The 18015-nt window shown below is 38.4% G+C and overlaps 2 protein-coding genes and 1 long non-coding RNA gene across 5 annotated transcripts in view; 1 reads left to right on the top strand and 2 right to left on the bottom strand.

Moving 5' to 3' along the window:
* LOC125248383 overlaps nucleotides 1-14407 on the top strand; it is a 31715-nt gene extending 17308 nt beyond the window's left edge. For all 3 annotated transcript variants that reach the window (XR_007180294.1, XR_007180293.1, XR_007180295.1), the window contains exon 5: nucleotides 14122-14407. This is a non-coding gene — a long non-coding RNA (uncharacterized LOC125248383). The remainder of the gene's footprint in view (nucleotides 1-14121) is intronic.
* dlc (deltaC) lies at nucleotides 888-5989 on the bottom strand. The gene is made up of 9 exons (XM_048160216.1): nucleotides 5690-5989; nucleotides 5366-5599; nucleotides 5225-5282; nucleotides 4857-5114; nucleotides 4132-4493; nucleotides 3822-4038; nucleotides 2561-3239; nucleotides 2342-2456; nucleotides 888-2224 (listed from the first exon to the last, which is right to left on the bottom strand). Exons 1-9 carry the CDS (start codon nucleotides 5738-5740, stop codon nucleotides 2219-2221), a joined length of 1980 nt encoding a protein of 659 aa, XP_048016173.1. The 5' UTR covers nucleotides 5741-5989; the 3' UTR covers nucleotides 888-2218.
* timm50 (translocase of inner mitochondrial membrane 50 homolog (S. cerevisiae)) overlaps nucleotides 11025-18015 on the bottom strand; it is a 31610-nt gene continuing 24619 nt past the window's right edge. Inside the window, exons 8-11 of the mRNA XM_048160217.1 lie at nucleotides 17672-17770; nucleotides 12117-12273; nucleotides 11924-12030; nucleotides 11025-11838 (exon numbers count right to left, since the gene is read on the bottom strand). Coding sequence (XP_048016174.1) covers nucleotides 11740-11838; nucleotides 11924-12030; nucleotides 12117-12273; nucleotides 17672-17770 — 462 coding nt within the window. The 3' untranslated portion in view covers nucleotides 11025-11739. The remainder of the gene's footprint in view (nucleotides 11839-11923; nucleotides 12031-12116; nucleotides 12274-17671; nucleotides 17771-18015) is intronic.

Genomic DNA, 18015 nt, shown 5'->3' with positions numbered 1-18015 from the left:
TGTGATGGCAAAGCTGAATTTTCAGCATCATTTCTCCAGACTTCAGTGTCACATGAAACATTTCTTACTATTATCAATGTTTAAAACAGTTCTGCTGCATAATATTTTTGTTTGATGAATAGAAAGTTCTAAAGAACAGCATTCATTTGACCTAAAAACCATTATAAACGTCTTTATTTAATGCGTCCTTGCAGAATAAAAGTATTAATTTCGTTAAAAAAAAATCTTACTGACCACCAACTTTTGAACAGTATAGTGTACAATAGCAGATGTTTAAATAATTCTGTGTATTTTTGAGAGTTTTTTAGGGTGATAAATAGAAAATCCTAATGGTGGGTCTCTGTACAGAGACATACGAGTGTCTGTGGGCTGGTGATGAGGACAGGTGTCAGACCAGGCTGGGCCCACATGTCAGCGCTCCCCAGGGAGAGCGAGAGCGGCTCAATCCTCCCTCCCCCCTTTCAAGCCTGGGCTTCTCTCTTTGAATGGAGGAGGCGGAAGAATGGGGGGTGAATGGCAGGTGATCCTGTCTGAGGACCATTAATAACCCTTCACAATTTTCTCTGCCTTCATCAGCACTGAGAGATGCTAACAGCAAATCTTGCTGGCAAGCTAGTTATACAACACAATAATTACTTTGTGAATTAGCGAAGCTAATACTGGAAGGCTTTCTGATTAATTTGACCTGAAAATAGTACGCTACAGCTGTCTACATAATTTCCTTTTCTAAACCTTGATTCATATAGGGTATGACATTGATTCTAGGAAGTTGCATTTATACCATAGGTGGTAAAACAAGTCTAAACTGATTAAAACTAAAAGTTTTTAAATAGATCCATCCTGGTATTATCAGTTTCATATGAAGAAAAACAAGTCATGATACAAAGTAAATTATTTCAGGATTTATTGTATGAAAAAATATATATTTCTGGCCTTGTGACAAGGCACATCACATAAACATATATACATTTATCTTTTATAAATACAAATTATTTACAATCCAATTAAATAGTACGAATATTTTGTACAATATTGCATTGTTAAATTAGGAATGAAAATATAAAAAGTATCTATTTTGGTTTAAATGGTTTAAAAAATATATAGAGAAACAAATGACACATATATATATATATATATATATATAAAAAAAAAAGGAAATAAAAAGAAAAGAAGAAAAATTTACTCTTGATGTTACTTTTTAGTTTTTGAAAAAGACCCTAATGCAGAGTTTCACAAACAAGGAAATCTTAACAATGATGAGGCTATCAGTTTGAACCAACTGGTCCTTTCCAGCCTTGGGAATGTCGGAAATAGCTTAGCAGCAGTGAATGTTTACAGGAAGCTTTACACAACAACATCCATCATGCACTGCTGTTTAAACAATTTGCCCAAGTCAACCCAAACATTTTCTGTTGAAAAACATACTCCTGTAGTTAAAAAAGTTTTTTTTTTTTTTTTTTTTTTAGTGTTTCTAAGGAGTACCTTTTTCATTGAGCTATAACACACTGAAAGATGAGGCACTTAATCAAGATTGTGTTTGGTTTGAGTGAACAGCACTGATAGTCAAATCCATTGTAGGCACTAAGTAAAATCACAGCCATAATGAACTGTTGATTCCCAAGACATTTGTTCACATTGTTCACAGCCTAAACGGCTAGTTTCGATAACTTTGATTGCTTATTATCACAGATCCATTTATAAATAGCATTTCGAACCATATCCAAAAAATAAAATAAAATACTCCATGGTCACAGTTCCAGATCCTTCAGTTGCACCTCCTTCGCCCATAAGGCTGATTGATTGGGCTTCATGTGATTCATAGAGTAAGATGAACTTCAGGATGTCTGTTTTCTTCCTTTTAAAGGCTTTTGTGATTAATGAATCCTTGATTCTTCTCAGCTCTTCCAGAGAGTTCTTGTTGTTATGTACATTTTAAATATGATGAAATATATATAAATTCTATTTGGGTCATTTAAAAAAAAGAAAAGGAAAAGAAAATAGTGCAAATAATGCAAGTCTTCAAGCCTCTTGCTTTGTCTCCACAAAATCATTGTCCATATCAAAAAGTAGTCCTTTTACTGAGCAGCATGAATAAATAAATAATATAATGTAGATATAATATATACTCTCTTCACGTCTTCTTTTTGTCCTTTAAGACTGTAAACATTTTTGGGACAGGCCCTCCGGTGATTAAGGGACTCCAGATTGAAAAATACTGTTAAACCTGAAGAAGAACAAAAAGAGAAGGAAACTGTTAACGTATGTTCTTTGAAAGCATCACGCTGAAATCGTGATCAATAACAATGAGAAAACTTTGAGAAAAATGTCTGGAGATGCTTACCTCAGTAGCAAATACACATTGTTCTATGTGTTCAGGAATGATGTACACAGGGTGATACACTCCCTCTTTTGGATAGTTCAAAGGTGGAACTAACAGTGTAGACTCAGAGTTTTTCCTGAAATGAAGAACACATCAACGTTAGATTTGCACATTTGATGCCATCAAATAAAAGCCCAGAAACGGAAAACCAAATAAACAACGACATGAACATAAACTTACATGTGTAGCTTGTTGTTTGTAGGTTTTTCATCAATGCTCAGATTGTAGTCCAACATCTTCTGCTTGTAATTTGTTTGAGTGTCCACAGTGGTAGATCTGAGTGCCACATCCTTATTGGACACCTTAAACGGACCACCAGGAATGAGGAAGGCCTCCTTCTCTCTACCTAAGGTCGGGGTCAAGGACACACGGTTGTTGATGGACTCCAGATCGTTGCGTACGGTGGTTGAGGTGGCTTTGCGGCCCTGTTTCATCTGTCTCAGGGCCACGATGGCGGCGCAGATCACAAGAGTGAGAGTGATGAGGCCTAGAGTAAATGAGACCGCCAGAGCCGGTGGAAGAGGAGGGTTGGTCGCAGGTGTGGGCTTCAGTTTATGCTCGCAACGTGTGCCCATAAAGCCTGATGGGCACTTGCAGACGGGCCCGGAGAAGTGGGTGTAGCAGGTCCCTCCGTTCTCGCAGGGCATGCGACTGCAGGCGTCAGAGCGGACGCTACAGTCTTTGCCTGAGAAACCAAGTGTGCACGAGCAGGTGAAGCCGTTGATGCCATCCACGCAGGTGCCTGCGTTTTGGCAGGGGTTACTTGCGCAGTCGTCGATGTTTATTTCGCAACGTGAGCCTGTGAATCCGGGGCGGCATCGGCATGTCAGTCTGTTACCCAAATCGAGACAATGGCCACCTTTAAAGAAAAAAAGCAAGGAGGGTGTTAAAATCACAAACCATGTTAAAGTATTGGCCTGAAAATGAGGGAAGTTGAACTAAGCAATAAAGGCAAAGGAGTAAACCAGGGCGACTATAACCCTGGGAAAGGTCTATTGCTTTATGACAGCTCTATCTTATCATATCAGTTTAAGAGCCTCACTGGCGTCTCTTATATCATGCATGGGTAGTACGTCATGCACAGTGGATGCATCTCAAAACAAAAAACTGAAGGATCAGCATGTTGCCTGAGGCGGAGGACGCTGGAATGCAGTGGTGGGCGAAGTACACAAATCGAGTACTTAAGCAATATTTCATTTAGGGTATTTGTACTTTTGCTTAAGTAAAAGTATCAAGTACTACTTTTCAATTTTACTTGGGTACAAAGTACAAAAGTACTTGAATTTTGATGTAGTTAAGTAGTTAGTTTAAATGACGATAAAGTACAGATACTTGAAAAATGCACTTAAATACACTAACAAAGTAAAAATACTTTGTTACTGTCCACAACTGCTGGGATGTTTTGCATTTAGGACTAAAGATAAGCTGAAAATATGCTTACCATTAGCACAGGGGTCGCTGCTGCACCGGTCGATTTTCTTCTCACAGTTGGAGCCCGTGTAACTGGCAGGGCAGAGGCAGGAGTAGCCACCGGTTCCCTTTTCCATGCAGGTTCCTCCATTGAAGCAGGGTCCGTCGGCACAGGTCATGGCGCTGACCTCGCAGTTCTTCCCGTAGAAGCCTTGAGGGCATGTGCAGGTGTAATCGTTCACCAGGTCCTGAGAAGAAAAAGCAAAAGCCATTAACGTTCGAGCTCCTCCAAAGACAAGAAAGGGTAAGACTCGAGCGTAGTGTCGTAAACGGCTGCTTACGGTGCAACTGCCTCCGTTCTTGCACGGGTTGCTGTCGCACTCGTTGGTCTCAATCTCGCAGGTTTTGCCACTGAAGCCTGGCTTGCAGATGCAGGTGTAGCTGCCCTGGCCCGTGTTGGTACAGGTGGCGTCGTTCATGCAGGGCTTGTGATTGGTGCAGAAGTTCAGATCCTCGTTGCAGAACAGGCCGCCCCAGCCTTCCTTGCAAGTGCACTGAAAGGGCTGGTTGCAGGTGCCATGCAGGCACCCCGGGTATCGCTGGCACTTGTCGCAGAGGGGGCCTTCCCACCCAAGGCGGCACTTGCACTCACCGGGGGCCTCACAATAACCGTGCTCCTCACTACAGCCAGACGAGCAGATGGCTGTTAAAAAGGGAGAGGGTGAAAAAGGGGGACATTAGAATGACTGGCATCATAAAACGACCCCCCCTTTCTAGAGGCTCAGGCACATCAAGTATTTGTTAAGTACTAAACTAAGCAGCTGGGAGACACACAAAAGAAACACATGCCGCCTTTTTCACGGAAGGCCAGGCATATTAGGTTTCAACGCGTGTCCTTGTTAAATCATGCTCTTTGCTTCTATTGTTACAGTGAACAAAAGCAAACTTAGAAGTTGTATGTGGCCGTAAGAAGCCGTTGAACTTGCCCGCGTTCTGTTTGCTGATTCATTTATTTATTCAAATCATCATATCTCGATGTGCAACATAATAATTCGAAAACACTTACGTTCAGCGCAATAATCGCCTTTCCATCCAGGCAGGCAAATTCTGTTTCCAGCGGCGTCACAGTTGAAGTGCCCGAACGCGTCATTCCGTGGGCGGCAGAAATCCGAGCATTCCTCGCCGTGGTAGAATTCATCACACACGACGCGATAAGAAAAGCGCAGCTGGCTTTGCTCTCCAAGATGCACGTCCTGGGACCAGTCCTCACCGATACCGAGTCTTCTTTTGGTGGCCAAACGGCTGATCATGTTGTTGATATTCTCTGAAATATAAAAAAAATCAAATCAAATATTTGTTAAATACAGAAGCAGGCGTAACAAATACATATTTTGTAAACTACTGAAACAGGTGAGGCAAAAGTACGGCGCATACCTGTTGACTGGTCAGAGGACTCTGCGTTCCAGGCTTCGATTATCAGCGAGACGATTCCCTGTAATGACAGAAAACTTTGTTAAATATTAAGTATACGTGCATACATACATAAGAAGCGATAATGTATAGTCAGCTACTCACCGGCCACTTGAAATTGAAAGGCACGCGGATATGCGCGCTGCTGGAGATGGAGTTTGCGCTGAATATGTCTGTCATTCCAGTGCCGTAAGTGCACGGCGGCTCAGGTAGAATGATGTCTTGTGAGTGTTTCAGGCAAACGCGGAAAAAGATCTGGCAGTCTTCGGACTGTTTGCACACACTGCTTGTGGTTGTGAAAGAGTGCACTTTCAACTCAAACACACCGGATGATTCAGCCTGAGGTAATAAAACAGGACTAGGATTAGCACTCTGTGAAAACTCTGGTCAAAGAAGCGGCTTACATTCAAATAAGTGTCAAATACTCACCAAATGCGCTGATATCAAAATTAAAAAACACGTTAATAAAACACAAGCCATTTTGGATATTCTTGTCTGCTACTGAACGATAGCAGACTGCAAGAGTAGTCCGATATGAATGTTTGAAGTGGTATCCACGATTTAAGGAAAAAAGTTGGCTAGTTGAAAAAGAATGTCGGACTGCAAAGCTAAATGAATTAACTATTTAAAAAAAAAAATCGTAATGTTGGAGCTTACAAATCAAAGATAAACAGATTTCTTGCTCCAGGAGACTTTGGACCCGTCAGTTATACCTTTCGTGGAGTGTGAGCAGCGCGTGGGGTTTAAATAGCAAGCCAAAAGGGGGCGTGACTTAAGCCTATGCAAATAAAAAAGTAATAAAATGTGCTTTTGGATTTGTTTAATGATCCCTTGACGCTTTACGTTCATTTCATAGTAAATGAGATATTACAGAACAACATAAACCCTACATGACACAGGCGTTTGGAAACTTATGCTGGTAACAAATTAGTTAAATATTAACACTGTTATCACATTGGTTTATAAATGAATTCAAAAGCCAAATCACTTTTTTTTCTTTTTTGGAAAATGTTCCACACTAATATTTATTTGGAAAATAGCTTAATAAACAGTTGTTTGGAGTGTTATTAAACTTGCCATAGTTTTAAGGATGTGAAAAAATGTAATAACTGCTAATGTCTTCAACCATCTATGCAAATTTTAGTATTTTCTTCAATGTCGCGTGCCACGCAATTCTCTAAAAGTTTGTTTTCGTCTTGAGAATTAATGTTCGCAACTGATCGCGGAAGGGGGTGGGGGTGGAGGGGATCTGCACATCCCATTTTATTCAGCCCTAAAATCTGTAATTGTCCTGACGCGTGTGAGTCGTTAAACCGGCAAGCGCTTTATTGTGCCCTGGAAAGGTCCGGAGGGCTCTTTTGTTATCTTGGGTTTGGATTGTAGGTCTTTGGTAAAGAGGGTGAAATGGTGGGGGTTGCGCGGAGCATTTAAGATTGCAGATAATTGCTTTCTGCAGTAAGAGTGTGTGTACTGGTGCTGGGAGGGAGGGAGGGAGGGAGGGGGGCACTCGATACAGCTGTATGATAATCCTTGCACCTGCGCACTGTGTTTGCGCGCTTTCTTGTTGATATTGGCATATAAACACACACGAAAATATGTATATCTGTTCTTCTTTGATGTCTTTATATTAATTAAGTGTATTTAAATAACCCCATATAATTTGCATGTATCTATGATATCAAAGTTTACGCGCGCAATTGCTGAAATGTTACCGCGAGCAGAAACACAACATTAAGAAGTGCAGGTAAAAATTCCATTTGTGAGCTCATTAACGTCACAGTATTAAACGAAGGTTCTGTCGTTCTGGTTTGGGGCATGTTAAGGGTAAACAGAGGAGACACGCGAACAATGAGCAGCGTTCCAAACTGTTGCTCGTGCTTTAGTGATTTTTCTATTGTGATTCTAATGAGAGGAGCGCGTGCCTCCGCTGGCCCCATCTTTACCCCAGGCACGCTTTGCCTACTGGACGGCACTGTGATTAGGGGGTTAAGAAGGACCTCTATTGTTAATTTATTGTCGGACAATTATTAAGACAGTCTGGTTTCTTGGCTTCTGATCAACACAAAGATGAATACGTAAACAAGAGTTATTATCTGTGTAAACAAGAAAAGCAAGTAAATAACTTGAATAGGCGAATCATGGCGCTCGGTTGAATAACACACTTTATCCATACAGCGGTTGAGTGGTTTAATGCAACAATATAATGTCATTAAGTAATATAGGCTAATGTTAATATAGGCCTCCAATCTATTCCAGCGATTTAAATTGAGTTTGTTACTGTAAAGTGTATTGAGAACAGCTGGAAAGCCGCACGATGACTTATGGCTATAGTTCAATAAAATCATAGCCTTTCAAACAGTAAGCATAAACGAAGGAACATAAAATGTTACATAAACACTCTTATTCAAAAATGAAACCCAAATTAAAATGGTAACATTTTAATGTTCTTTCGCCACAAATTATAAGGTGATTTATATTTTTACTTAATAATACAACTGCATAGGCCTATTAATAATAGTCTCACAATAATTTTAGCATTTTAGTCATTTCGTTTTTGTATTAACAAATATGTATAGGCCTATGTATTTACATTTTAAGGTAAATATATAAGTAAAATTTGACAGTAGAGTTTTTTTATACATATATATTGCTGGGAAAACAATTAATCACGATTAATCACATCCAAAATAAAAGTTTGTGTTTACATAATATATGTTCTGTGTATACTTATTTTGTATATTTAAATACACACATACATACCTATATATAGTTAAGAAATATTTGCATGTATATACTTTACATAGCCTATATTTTTATAATTTATATCGTATATAAATATTTTATAGGTATAACAATTTTTTTTCTTAAATATATATGTGTGTGTGTATTTATATATACATAATAGCCTAATTATACTCAGCACACACACACACACATATATATTATGTAAACACAAACTTTTATTTTGGATTCGACTAATCGAGATTAATGTTTGCCCTATATATATATATATATATATATATATATATATATATATATATACTTTACTACATGGTAATTTATAGCCTACATATACAGGCACTACTGTCAAATTTTACTTAGGCTTACATATTTACCTTAAAATGTAAATACACATTTTTAAATACAAAAACAAACTAGGCTATATATATATATATATATATATATATATATATATATATATATATATATATATATATATATAGAGCCTAGTTTGTTTTTGTATTTAAAAATGTGTATTTACATTTTAAGGTAAATATATAAGTAAAATTTGACAGTAGTGCCTGTATATGTAGGCTATATATTACCGTGTAGTAAAGTAACTTATAATAACAGAGAAAACTTAACTTTTTTGACCTGGCCCCGTTCTTTGATGCGTGCCCAAGCTCGTATTGATGCGCGCTATGGGGTACATGTTCAGCAAAATAGGTGTCGTGTGCCCATTATGTTCATTTGACAAAGAGAGTGATGAGGGTAAAGCGGGAAAAAGTCACAAAATCAATAGCCATCTGGACCAATCGAAGACGCGCATGCTGCATCTCTGATGTTTCCTGATATAGGTGAATGATAGATCAAACTTACACCAACCCCTTTTCCCCGGGGACATTAATAAGTGTAATAAAGTAACCACTGTAATGGTTTCATCGCCTGCTTTTGCGGCTTACAAAATTCAGCACGAGATGTTTTCTTCGCGCGCCCGTGATTAACACTTTCCCATCCACGTGTCCAACATCCAAACGGTGCAAGAGTCGTCGCGCTGGCTGAGATAAAGCGTGTCTGTGGGTGCTAGTGAATTCTGGGGGGAGGAGGAGGATTGGCACATGGGGGTGAAATGACACATGGCGACAGTTATGGTGAGGTGTTAGCCTGTGGCAGAAGGCGCAACCATAAATGTGAATTGGCGTCCCTCTTCCAAGGTGTGAAGTGCGACACGCAGTGCCCAACGCAGACCGGTTCCCAGGCTCCCTGCACGTGTATGATGCTCTGAGGTGTCACTTTATTCGCATGTCATTTGTTTACACCTTTGGGAAAAGTCTGTTCTGGGCCTGGCGACTTAATTTAATTGGTCAGGGAAAACAGTTTCTACAGGTGTGCCACACTTGTATACACACTTTCCGAGATTTGAGATATTTTCGGAACAGGTTCCATTAAAAAATACTTGAACTGAGTGAACTGACTTTCGGTTCATCGCACTGTAAGCTACAGGCGAATCAGTGCAGGCTAGGCCTACTACTCCTACATTATGAACTTAAGTTCGCGAACGAACTCTTGTCAGCTGGTTCTTTTTGTTGAATCAAAAAATATAAAGTGCGATGTATAGGCTATAGTGAGATTTCCGAAATAATGGCTATTATAAGCTGGTTCTGGTCCGACTCCCGAGCGAATGACTTTTATGAGTTATTTCTTTTAAATGAATCGTAGACATCCAGCGTCGCTATCAAACAAACGACTCCCACGAGTCAGTTTTTTGTAGAGAATCAAATACACTCGGAGCGGTTACTGAATTGATCTTAATCAAGTTTTTGTTCATGTTCGACTCTAAATGATGCATTTAAAGCTCGTCAGACTTTGCAGTTACACGTTGTCATGTGAAAAAGAAGTTTATCAATTGTTTTAATGTTTTATTCACTAGTTAGGAGCAATTAATGGATTGCGTTTTCTGCTTAACATGGTCTGGATGTGCAGAGGGCAGACAGACGTTTCGTGCTATTCAGTGGTTACCATAAGGACATAATGGCACGTGTCTGTCTGTCAAGCGCAAAGGTGTGACATTGACAAAAGTTTAACACCTCGCATTCTGTCTCTCAATTGCCTCAAATTGTGTGCGTTCTGAAGCGTGCTGCTGGGGCATCGGTCGGTCAGAGAGGTTATCCACATTATGTGGGTGTGGGTGTTATTTTAAGTGCACTAAAATCGAGTTAGTGTGTTGAAGTTAATGGTAGAAGAAACTGATTTAGTGCTAGATTCTAATTCACACAAGAAAAAGGAACACAAACAAGTCTAAATGACTTTTGTTTACATAGTTGCTGCTATTAGAGAGATCTTTTTCAAATTTAATTTTAATATTTGTGCAACACCCCCCCCCCCCTTCTTAAATCTTAAATTAGATCTTAAAATATGTCACTGCCATCGGTTTGTCTCAAGATGCACACAAATAATGTTTTTTTGTTCAAGTGAACGTTTATAAAAGCTACTTAAATGCCATAATTGATCTAAGGCTTAATCCTGGCTTAGGCTAAGCCCTGTCTGTGAAACCGGGCCTACAAGTACCATTAGTTACATTCAACCCTCTAATTCTTTCAAGTCTGATATTGTTTAAATTGAAATTTGAAATATTACAATATTTTTATATCAAAAACCTTTGCACAGAACAGTATTTGAAATGGCAAGAAATTACAAAATGAAGTCTCATCTCAATATTTTGATTGCACTCAATAAAATCGCATAATATGCATTTTATAGTTTTATTTATTTTTTAAATTTGATTAAAAGTGCAGTGTTTTGTGCCAAATGTGCTTTTTTAAATAGTAAAAAAAGTATTTGTGTGCGATTGTATATTAAGTGCAATACTCAAATGTGTTCCAGAAGAAACTTCACGATTTAGGTTCACATCTTAACTACCTGCCATATTTATCAAATTATTATTTATGATAAACTACAGTTTGTCAGGTAATGAAAGCAGATTTGCTCTGGATCAGACCTAGAAAATAATAGAAAATAAAATACCATGACATCACACCTCACACACATTGTTATGGTTTGTTTATTGGAGATATTCTGTGTGTTTCACAACATAAGCAATACAAAGAAGATTCCACAAGCACATCTTCAGGCATGACGGACCGTTTCTGAAAATGAGCTGGCTTTATTTGAGAGGTTCTCCTCAACACACTGCAACAGTATCACCATGACAAAGACAGTCTCACTGACAGCATGAACACAAATCTAAGGTTTTGATTCATGTGCCATGTGCTGAGCAGACCTTATGGAAGTCTAACATCAGGCTATTGCCTACAGCATCAATTATGGGTTTGAAGTGGGGCCTATGTGATGGAAACAAGATCAGTTTTTCAGTTCATGTGGTGCTATGCAGTTCTTTGCTCTTGCAGAGATAAGGGAGCCATAGAAGTGGACAGGAACAAGTCCAACCACCCTGAAACAAGTTCTAATCAGTGAGATCATACATGAGGGCACCATATCTGTGTGTCACACAGGAAGTGCTATCTTCCACAGGAATGAAACGTCTTTTGGAGTCGCTCGCTCCTATCCCAACTCTTATAACAAGGTAGCATCCCTTCAGTGTAGCCGATTGGATGTTTTTCCACACATGTCCTTCTGCTCCCATTCTCCCCCTCCCGCCCACATACACCGTCCACCTTTCTGACTATGACCTTCATTTCTCAATGGCTGGTCACAGTCGAGGTGGGACTGTTTAAGGTGGGTGTGAGCAGGACGAGTCCTCACTGCTGCTTCCGAGAAAAGAAACGACCTGCGATGGTACCTAATGAAAGTGCCTGTTTCTTCTGTTGCGCAAGCTCCGAAAGTCTCTGTTCTTCTTCCTGGATGTGCAAAAATATTCATGAAATATGAGCAAACACCACTTAATATGACAACTGACAGGGAAAAAGAAAATGTGATGAGTACCTGTGCAAGCTGTGCTTGTCTTCTTTTGAAAGCTTCAATAGGGTCTTCCTCATGGGCGTAGTTCTCTAATACCGAACGCACATCCTCCACTCCACTGATGGCAATAGCTACACAACATATACAAGATTAATTGAGTTGTACAAATGAACTATACAATCGACAACATCTATTTGCTCCACACATGCGTACTCACTTTTAAGGAAGGCAGCCAAGTCATAGAGCGTGCGATCCTCTGAGTTGCCATCCCACTTGCGCAGCGCCAAACCGTTGAAAGGCTGTAGACCGAAGGCCTCTCGCTTACAGTCCACCACAATGACTTTAGAGGTGTCTCTGTTCAAACAAGACACGTCCTGCAAGACAGTCATAAGTGAATATCATTTATTTACTTTGTTTAGAAAAACAAATGGAATTAAAAATGCTTAGATGGAAAAACACCCCAGATTTAAACCTCAAACTATAAATAATAAATGTATAAAAATGTATATTAATAAAAACAAAAGAATAAATTAAAATCTTAAAATATTTAATAATGTTATAATTTAAAATTAAATATAAAATAAGAATATATCAACAAATAAAATATATTTAACATTTAATGCACACACACATTAGATGGATGATAGATTAATATTAAAATTAATATTCTATCTGCCAGTCTGTCAAATTACAAAAAAATTAAGAATCTGAAAATATAAGTAGTCATTTAAAATTACATATTTAATACATTTAACATAATATGTTAACATATAATATATATTAACATTTAACATATAATATATACACACACACACACACACACACACACACACACACACATACATTATATATATATATATATATATATATATATATATGTATTTCAGGCTATATATAAAAACAATTTATTAACAATTGATATATATAAAAACAAACACACATAAATATACACACATTTTTATAATTTTATACTCTTTATAATATGTGACCCCGGGACCACAAAACCAGTCATAAGGGTTCATTTTTTGAAATCTAGATTTATACATCATCTGAAAGCTAAATAAATAAGCTTTCCATTGATGTATGGTTTGTAAGGATATTTGGCCGAGATACAACTATTTGAAAATCTGGAATCTGAAAAAAAAAAAAAAAACAAAAAAAAAAATCAAAATATTAAGAAAATCACCTTTAAAGTTGTCCAAATTAAGTCCTTAGCAATGCATATCCACTCATAAAAATACATTTTATATATTTACGTTAGGGAATTTACAAAATATCTTCATGGAACATGATCTTTACTTAATATCCTTATGATTTTTGGCATAAAAGAAAAATCGACAATGTATTGTTGGCTATTGCTACAGATATACTCGTGCAACTTATGACTGGTTTTGTGGTCCAGGGTCACATATATTCCATATTTTTTATATTCCTATCTGAATACATATTGAACATTGCATTATTTAATCATATTGCTGTTGTTAACGTTAAAAAACCCCCCACACACTTGAGGCTGTGTGATACAGTGACTTATTGCTTCAAGAGGCCTGACATCTAGCAAACTAGGTCCAGTCTACTTATCACAGCTATACATACAAATTGAGGTTAAATGTGACCTCTCACACCCCCCAACATTTGTGTGACACTGATGTGAACCATATTTACACCTATGCATTTGTGGAGGGGTGCAAAGACTTAACACCAGCCCATTGCCCATAGTGCTCGCTCTCTTGCTCACACAAAAACACGCACTCTCTCTGGGCCAGCTGTCTCAGTGGTGGTCCTACAGAGCAGATGGACAGGGACGCTGCACTCTCTCTATCACTGAGGTCATCAGCATCCCCCTGAGAGACTGAAAAAAGTTGCGTGTGCGAGAGAGATGGAGGGGCCCCGAAAGGAAACCCCTCTTGACGGCGGCACACTCCGCAGCATTTACAATAAATTACCCGCATCTGCTTTCCCTATGAGACACACCCAAACCCCACCGGGAGTGCGAGTGTGTGTTTTAGTGTATTTGTTATTGAGTGTATGAGCGTGCATGTATAAATAATGAGATTTTTATGGATTATGGCATTCAAAATGTGAAACCGAACGATAATTAGTACGTTTATGTAGCTAGTGTGTATTTGATCTTCAGTGTGGGTGTGTGAGCAGAGCTGTGTAACGCAGCTGGGCATAAGAGTGTCATGTTGCCGAGTCAAAGAGTCTCTTCAATTCCCCAGGTAAAACATTGGAGCACGAGCCGGAGGAAGCGTGCCGCTGACTATACGCACGTGCCACGCTACGCACCTGCCAATCAAAGCCCAGCCCGCCCCCCTGTCTGTGCCGAGGACCTCAGCTGGGGGAGGGAGCAGCATCTACTGGTGTCATATCTGTATGAAACAGTTCAGAGAAAGGAAGGGTCCTATGAAATCAGTTTTAATTTCTCAAATTTAGTTTCTTTCATTTTAATTTTTCTGGACTCATTTTAATGGTTAAATTAAAGATACACTATATTAGTTTTTTTTGTTGGTTTAAAATGAACACATTTTAAATAATGAGTCAATACATCATCAATCCTTCTTCCAAAACATGTTTTTGTCTTACCCTGATTCACTATTCCTTTTATAACGCTTTATATTTTAAATCGGGCAGGATGGTTTTTGCGGGAAATTGCGTACATGCGCTTTGATGACTTTGAGGCATGTATGGTGTGAGAGTGGCATAGATTAATTGTCACATTGAGTGAGAAAGGTTCATATGAAGAACGCTAAATCTCGAACCTCCAGGAAATCACCTGTTTTAAAAAAACAAAACAATGCTGAATAGAGTCTGCTGGCAAAAGGGAACGCGACAGACAGTGAACTTGTAATAAAACAAGAATCAACACTGGTGAAGCACAACCAAAACAATGTTCTTCCGCAAAATGCATGCAGTTTTGTTTTTTAACAGCTAGAGGGCCAAAAGTTACATAGTGTACCATAAATTTTAGTAATCAAAAAGCATGTCTAATTAACTGAATTCTACATTCAGAAATAATGTAAAATAGTAGTGGCATAACCTAACTTACTGGTGTTATTTATTAGGGATGTCCCCTAATAGTCGACTAACTGTTAGTCGACGAGATGAGGCATTGTTGACCAAAATTGATATTAGTCAGTTAGTTGCAGAAAAAAAAAAAAACTCTGCAGGAAGTGGCGAAATCACGGCAGGAAACATACACCCATCATTCATCGACCTCAAATATGGCTTATCACTTGAAACATGAAAGTAGTAGCAACTTTACAAGTCCACTCGCTCGAACATTAACCTAGATAAATGTGCGCTATTATTTGGCGCATATCCAAGTGTTTGTGTGGAGAGCGCGCTTACTGCATGACATGGAGGCGCCGGTGCGATCACTTGCAGAACATGCAGACTTTAGATTTAAATATCAGTCTTTTGCGCTTTAACAATGACACACACTAGTCCATATTGCAATTTGATTAAGTTTACAGCCCTGGATTTACTCATCCAAAATTTGCCAAATTCTGCATAATACTGTAAGTTCCATTTTTATGATTGTATTAGGCGTTTCAGTCTGCATTTTCTGTATTGCATAAATCATATGGCCCTACAGAAAGGCCATCCTGGGCAACTGAGCACATTCTTGAGTTTCATATAAATACCAGGGAACTCTTCCTTCATGCATCACTCCAAGCGATCAAGTTCATGCTGGCCCTAAATTCGTCATGGCGCTGTAGAATTTGCTTTCAGTGTCATTCCTGTCGTCACTGGTTTTAATCATATTGCACGTTTTTGTTACTAATTGTTTTAGTCATTTATTCTAGCTTCATCTTTTAAAGTTTTTCCTTCTTAATTCTTCAAAACTCATTCAACTGCATTTGTTTTCACCTTCCCCCTCCCGCTTTTGAGGGCCAGATGGGAGGTGAGGGAGGGGAGAGAGAGGAGAGGAGAGAAGGGTGAAGCAGAGTGAAATAAATGTGGGTTGGCAGAAGGTGGATGGAGAGAGAGTGCTGATGGGGGTCTGGTGGACAAGGCCAGACAGGCAGTGGTGAAATGTGACCGGAGCAAAGACCTACTGCACAAATACGCATGCATACACACACGTCTACTTCTGTACGAGCACTAAGCAGCTACCAAGAAGCGTGACTGTAAGAATAGAAAATGGTTTCAATTCGGCACATTAACAATAATTAAGGCTGGATACCTTTGCCTTCATGTAATGTTCACTTAAAATGATTTAAAAACACTTTTCTCAAAATGATTATCTATTTTTCATACTGTACTATATTGAGATGCTTAAATTCACTTTAATGAAAGATTTATTTATTTAGTATTTTTTATTTTATTTAAATTCGTCAGTTATTTGTCGTAAAATTATAAAATGGTTTGTTATTACAAAAATAATTCAAATTTTTATAAAAATATTTATAAGAAAAGAGGTTTGCTCTAATTTGTTTTAATCCACACATGTTCTGCAAGTTTAAATGTAATATCTTGAGATTAATAATAGTATTTTAACAGTATGCAATCAAGGACACAGAGTTAAATAAATACATTTTGAATGTTTTATACACTACTGTTTAAAAGTTTGAGGTTGGTGTGTTTTCCATTTTAATATATTTTAAAATTTAATTTATTCCTGTGATGGTAAAGCTGAATTTTCAGCATCATTACTCCACTCTTCAGTGTCACATGATCCTTCAGAAATAATTCTAATATGCCGTTTTGCTGCTCAAGAAACTTTTTTTGAATTATTTAATGAATAGAATGTTTGAAAGAACAGTATTTGAAATAGAAATATTTTGTTACATTACAAATGTCTGTATCTTTCGAACAATTTCAATTAAACAATTCGAACTAAACTTTTGTGTGTAATAAAGAATACATCAATTTTATATAATACCCTCCAGCAACATTTGACACTGTATAGTCCATATAACCATGGATGCTAAAAACTGATATAATTTACGCTATAATGCAATTGTAAATTAGATCTTAAGCGTTAGATGTGCACCATTCATAAGCCTAATGAGGAGAAAGCTTAGGTAACGACGGACGGCCTAACGAAGGAAAAAGGAGGGGGCAGAAGGTTAATGAGGCCTGAGAAGGGAGGAGGAGGAGAGAAGGAGGGGAAGAAACTGCTATTGTCTTGGGCTGTTGAGAAAAGAAAAAAAAAGAATAAGGACATAGCAGTGGGGAAATCAATGGGCGAACAGAAGGACGGCATGAAGCAGAGACACGGGGGGGGGCATCGCGCCATAATGTTGCCCGGGTCACTCAGGAGAGGGGGTCTATGAGGCGGGGATCTTGAGCAATAAGATCAGACCATACTGTATTACATTCATATGGAGGAGTTTTACTCAGAACCATTTGCTAACTTCCTTATTACAAATGGTTCTATCATTAAATCTGGATTGCAGCATAAGGGCAAACACATTTTGAAACTACGAATGGGTTTCCCCAGTACTTGTCTTTTTTAAGACCAAACTATTAACATCTGTACAAGAAAACATATGTACAACATATGGTCAGAAAAGCAGCTTCTTTCAGAAGGCGTATTTCAGCGTTTTATGACATATGGCTTATCTCAAATGATTTTGATGTCACTAAAACAACTTGTGGACATGTAGGGGTGAAATACCAGACAGATGAATATTACGGTAAGTGCCGGACACTGTTTACAGGAACAGAGAAGTGTCCTAAATACTGAGAGTGAGTTTGCGCACATCACCAACAAAGCGTGGTACTGAGAAGCAGATCTATAGGCAAGCAGACTGTGAAGTTTACCTTAACATGGTGGCCCTCCATGTAGCGTGTGGCATCCCGAAAGAGCCGGTACATCACAAATCCTTGAGGATCTATACTGTCAATCAAGGGGTACGCCGTCTGCCCACACACAAACATGCAATGTTGGATTCAGGAATCATTTTTATGCTCATTATGACATATTTTACAATGAGAGATTTCCCTTAAGTGAAGTTAAAGGGATAGTTCACCAAAAAGGAAAATTCTGTCATCATTTACTCACCCTCAAGTTGTTCCAAACCTGTATGACACAAACCACAAAAGAAAATATTTTGTACTATGGAGGTCAATGGGGGCCCATCAACTGTTTGGTTACCCATATTCTT

Source organism: Megalobrama amblycephala, linkage group LG16 (genome assembly GCF_018812025.1).
Source record: "Megalobrama amblycephala isolate DHTTF-2021 linkage group LG16, ASM1881202v1, whole genome shotgun sequence".
Classification (NCBI taxonomy): domain Eukaryota; kingdom Metazoa; phylum Chordata; class Actinopteri; order Cypriniformes; family Xenocyprididae; genus Megalobrama; species Megalobrama amblycephala.
The sequence above is the reverse complement of the archived record's forward strand: the minus strand, read 5'-3'. Positions and strand labels throughout refer to the sequence as shown.

What these genes read in the sequence shown, in the direction of transcription:
- dlc (XM_048160216.1), bottom strand. Translation starts at nt 5,740, where the DNA reads ATGGCTTGTGTTTTATTAACGTGTTTTTTAATTTTGATATCAGCGCAT. An exon ending in TTTTGATATCAGCGCATTTG is followed by an intron (nt 5,600 to 5,689) that starts GTGAGTATTTGA and finishes TTATTACCTCAG; the next exon opens with GCTGAATCATCCGGTGTGTT. An exon ending in AGAACGGAGGCAGTTGCACC is followed by an intron (nt 4,039 to 4,131) that starts GTAAGCAGCCGT and finishes TTTTCTTCTCAG; the next exon opens with GACCTGGTGAACGATTACAC.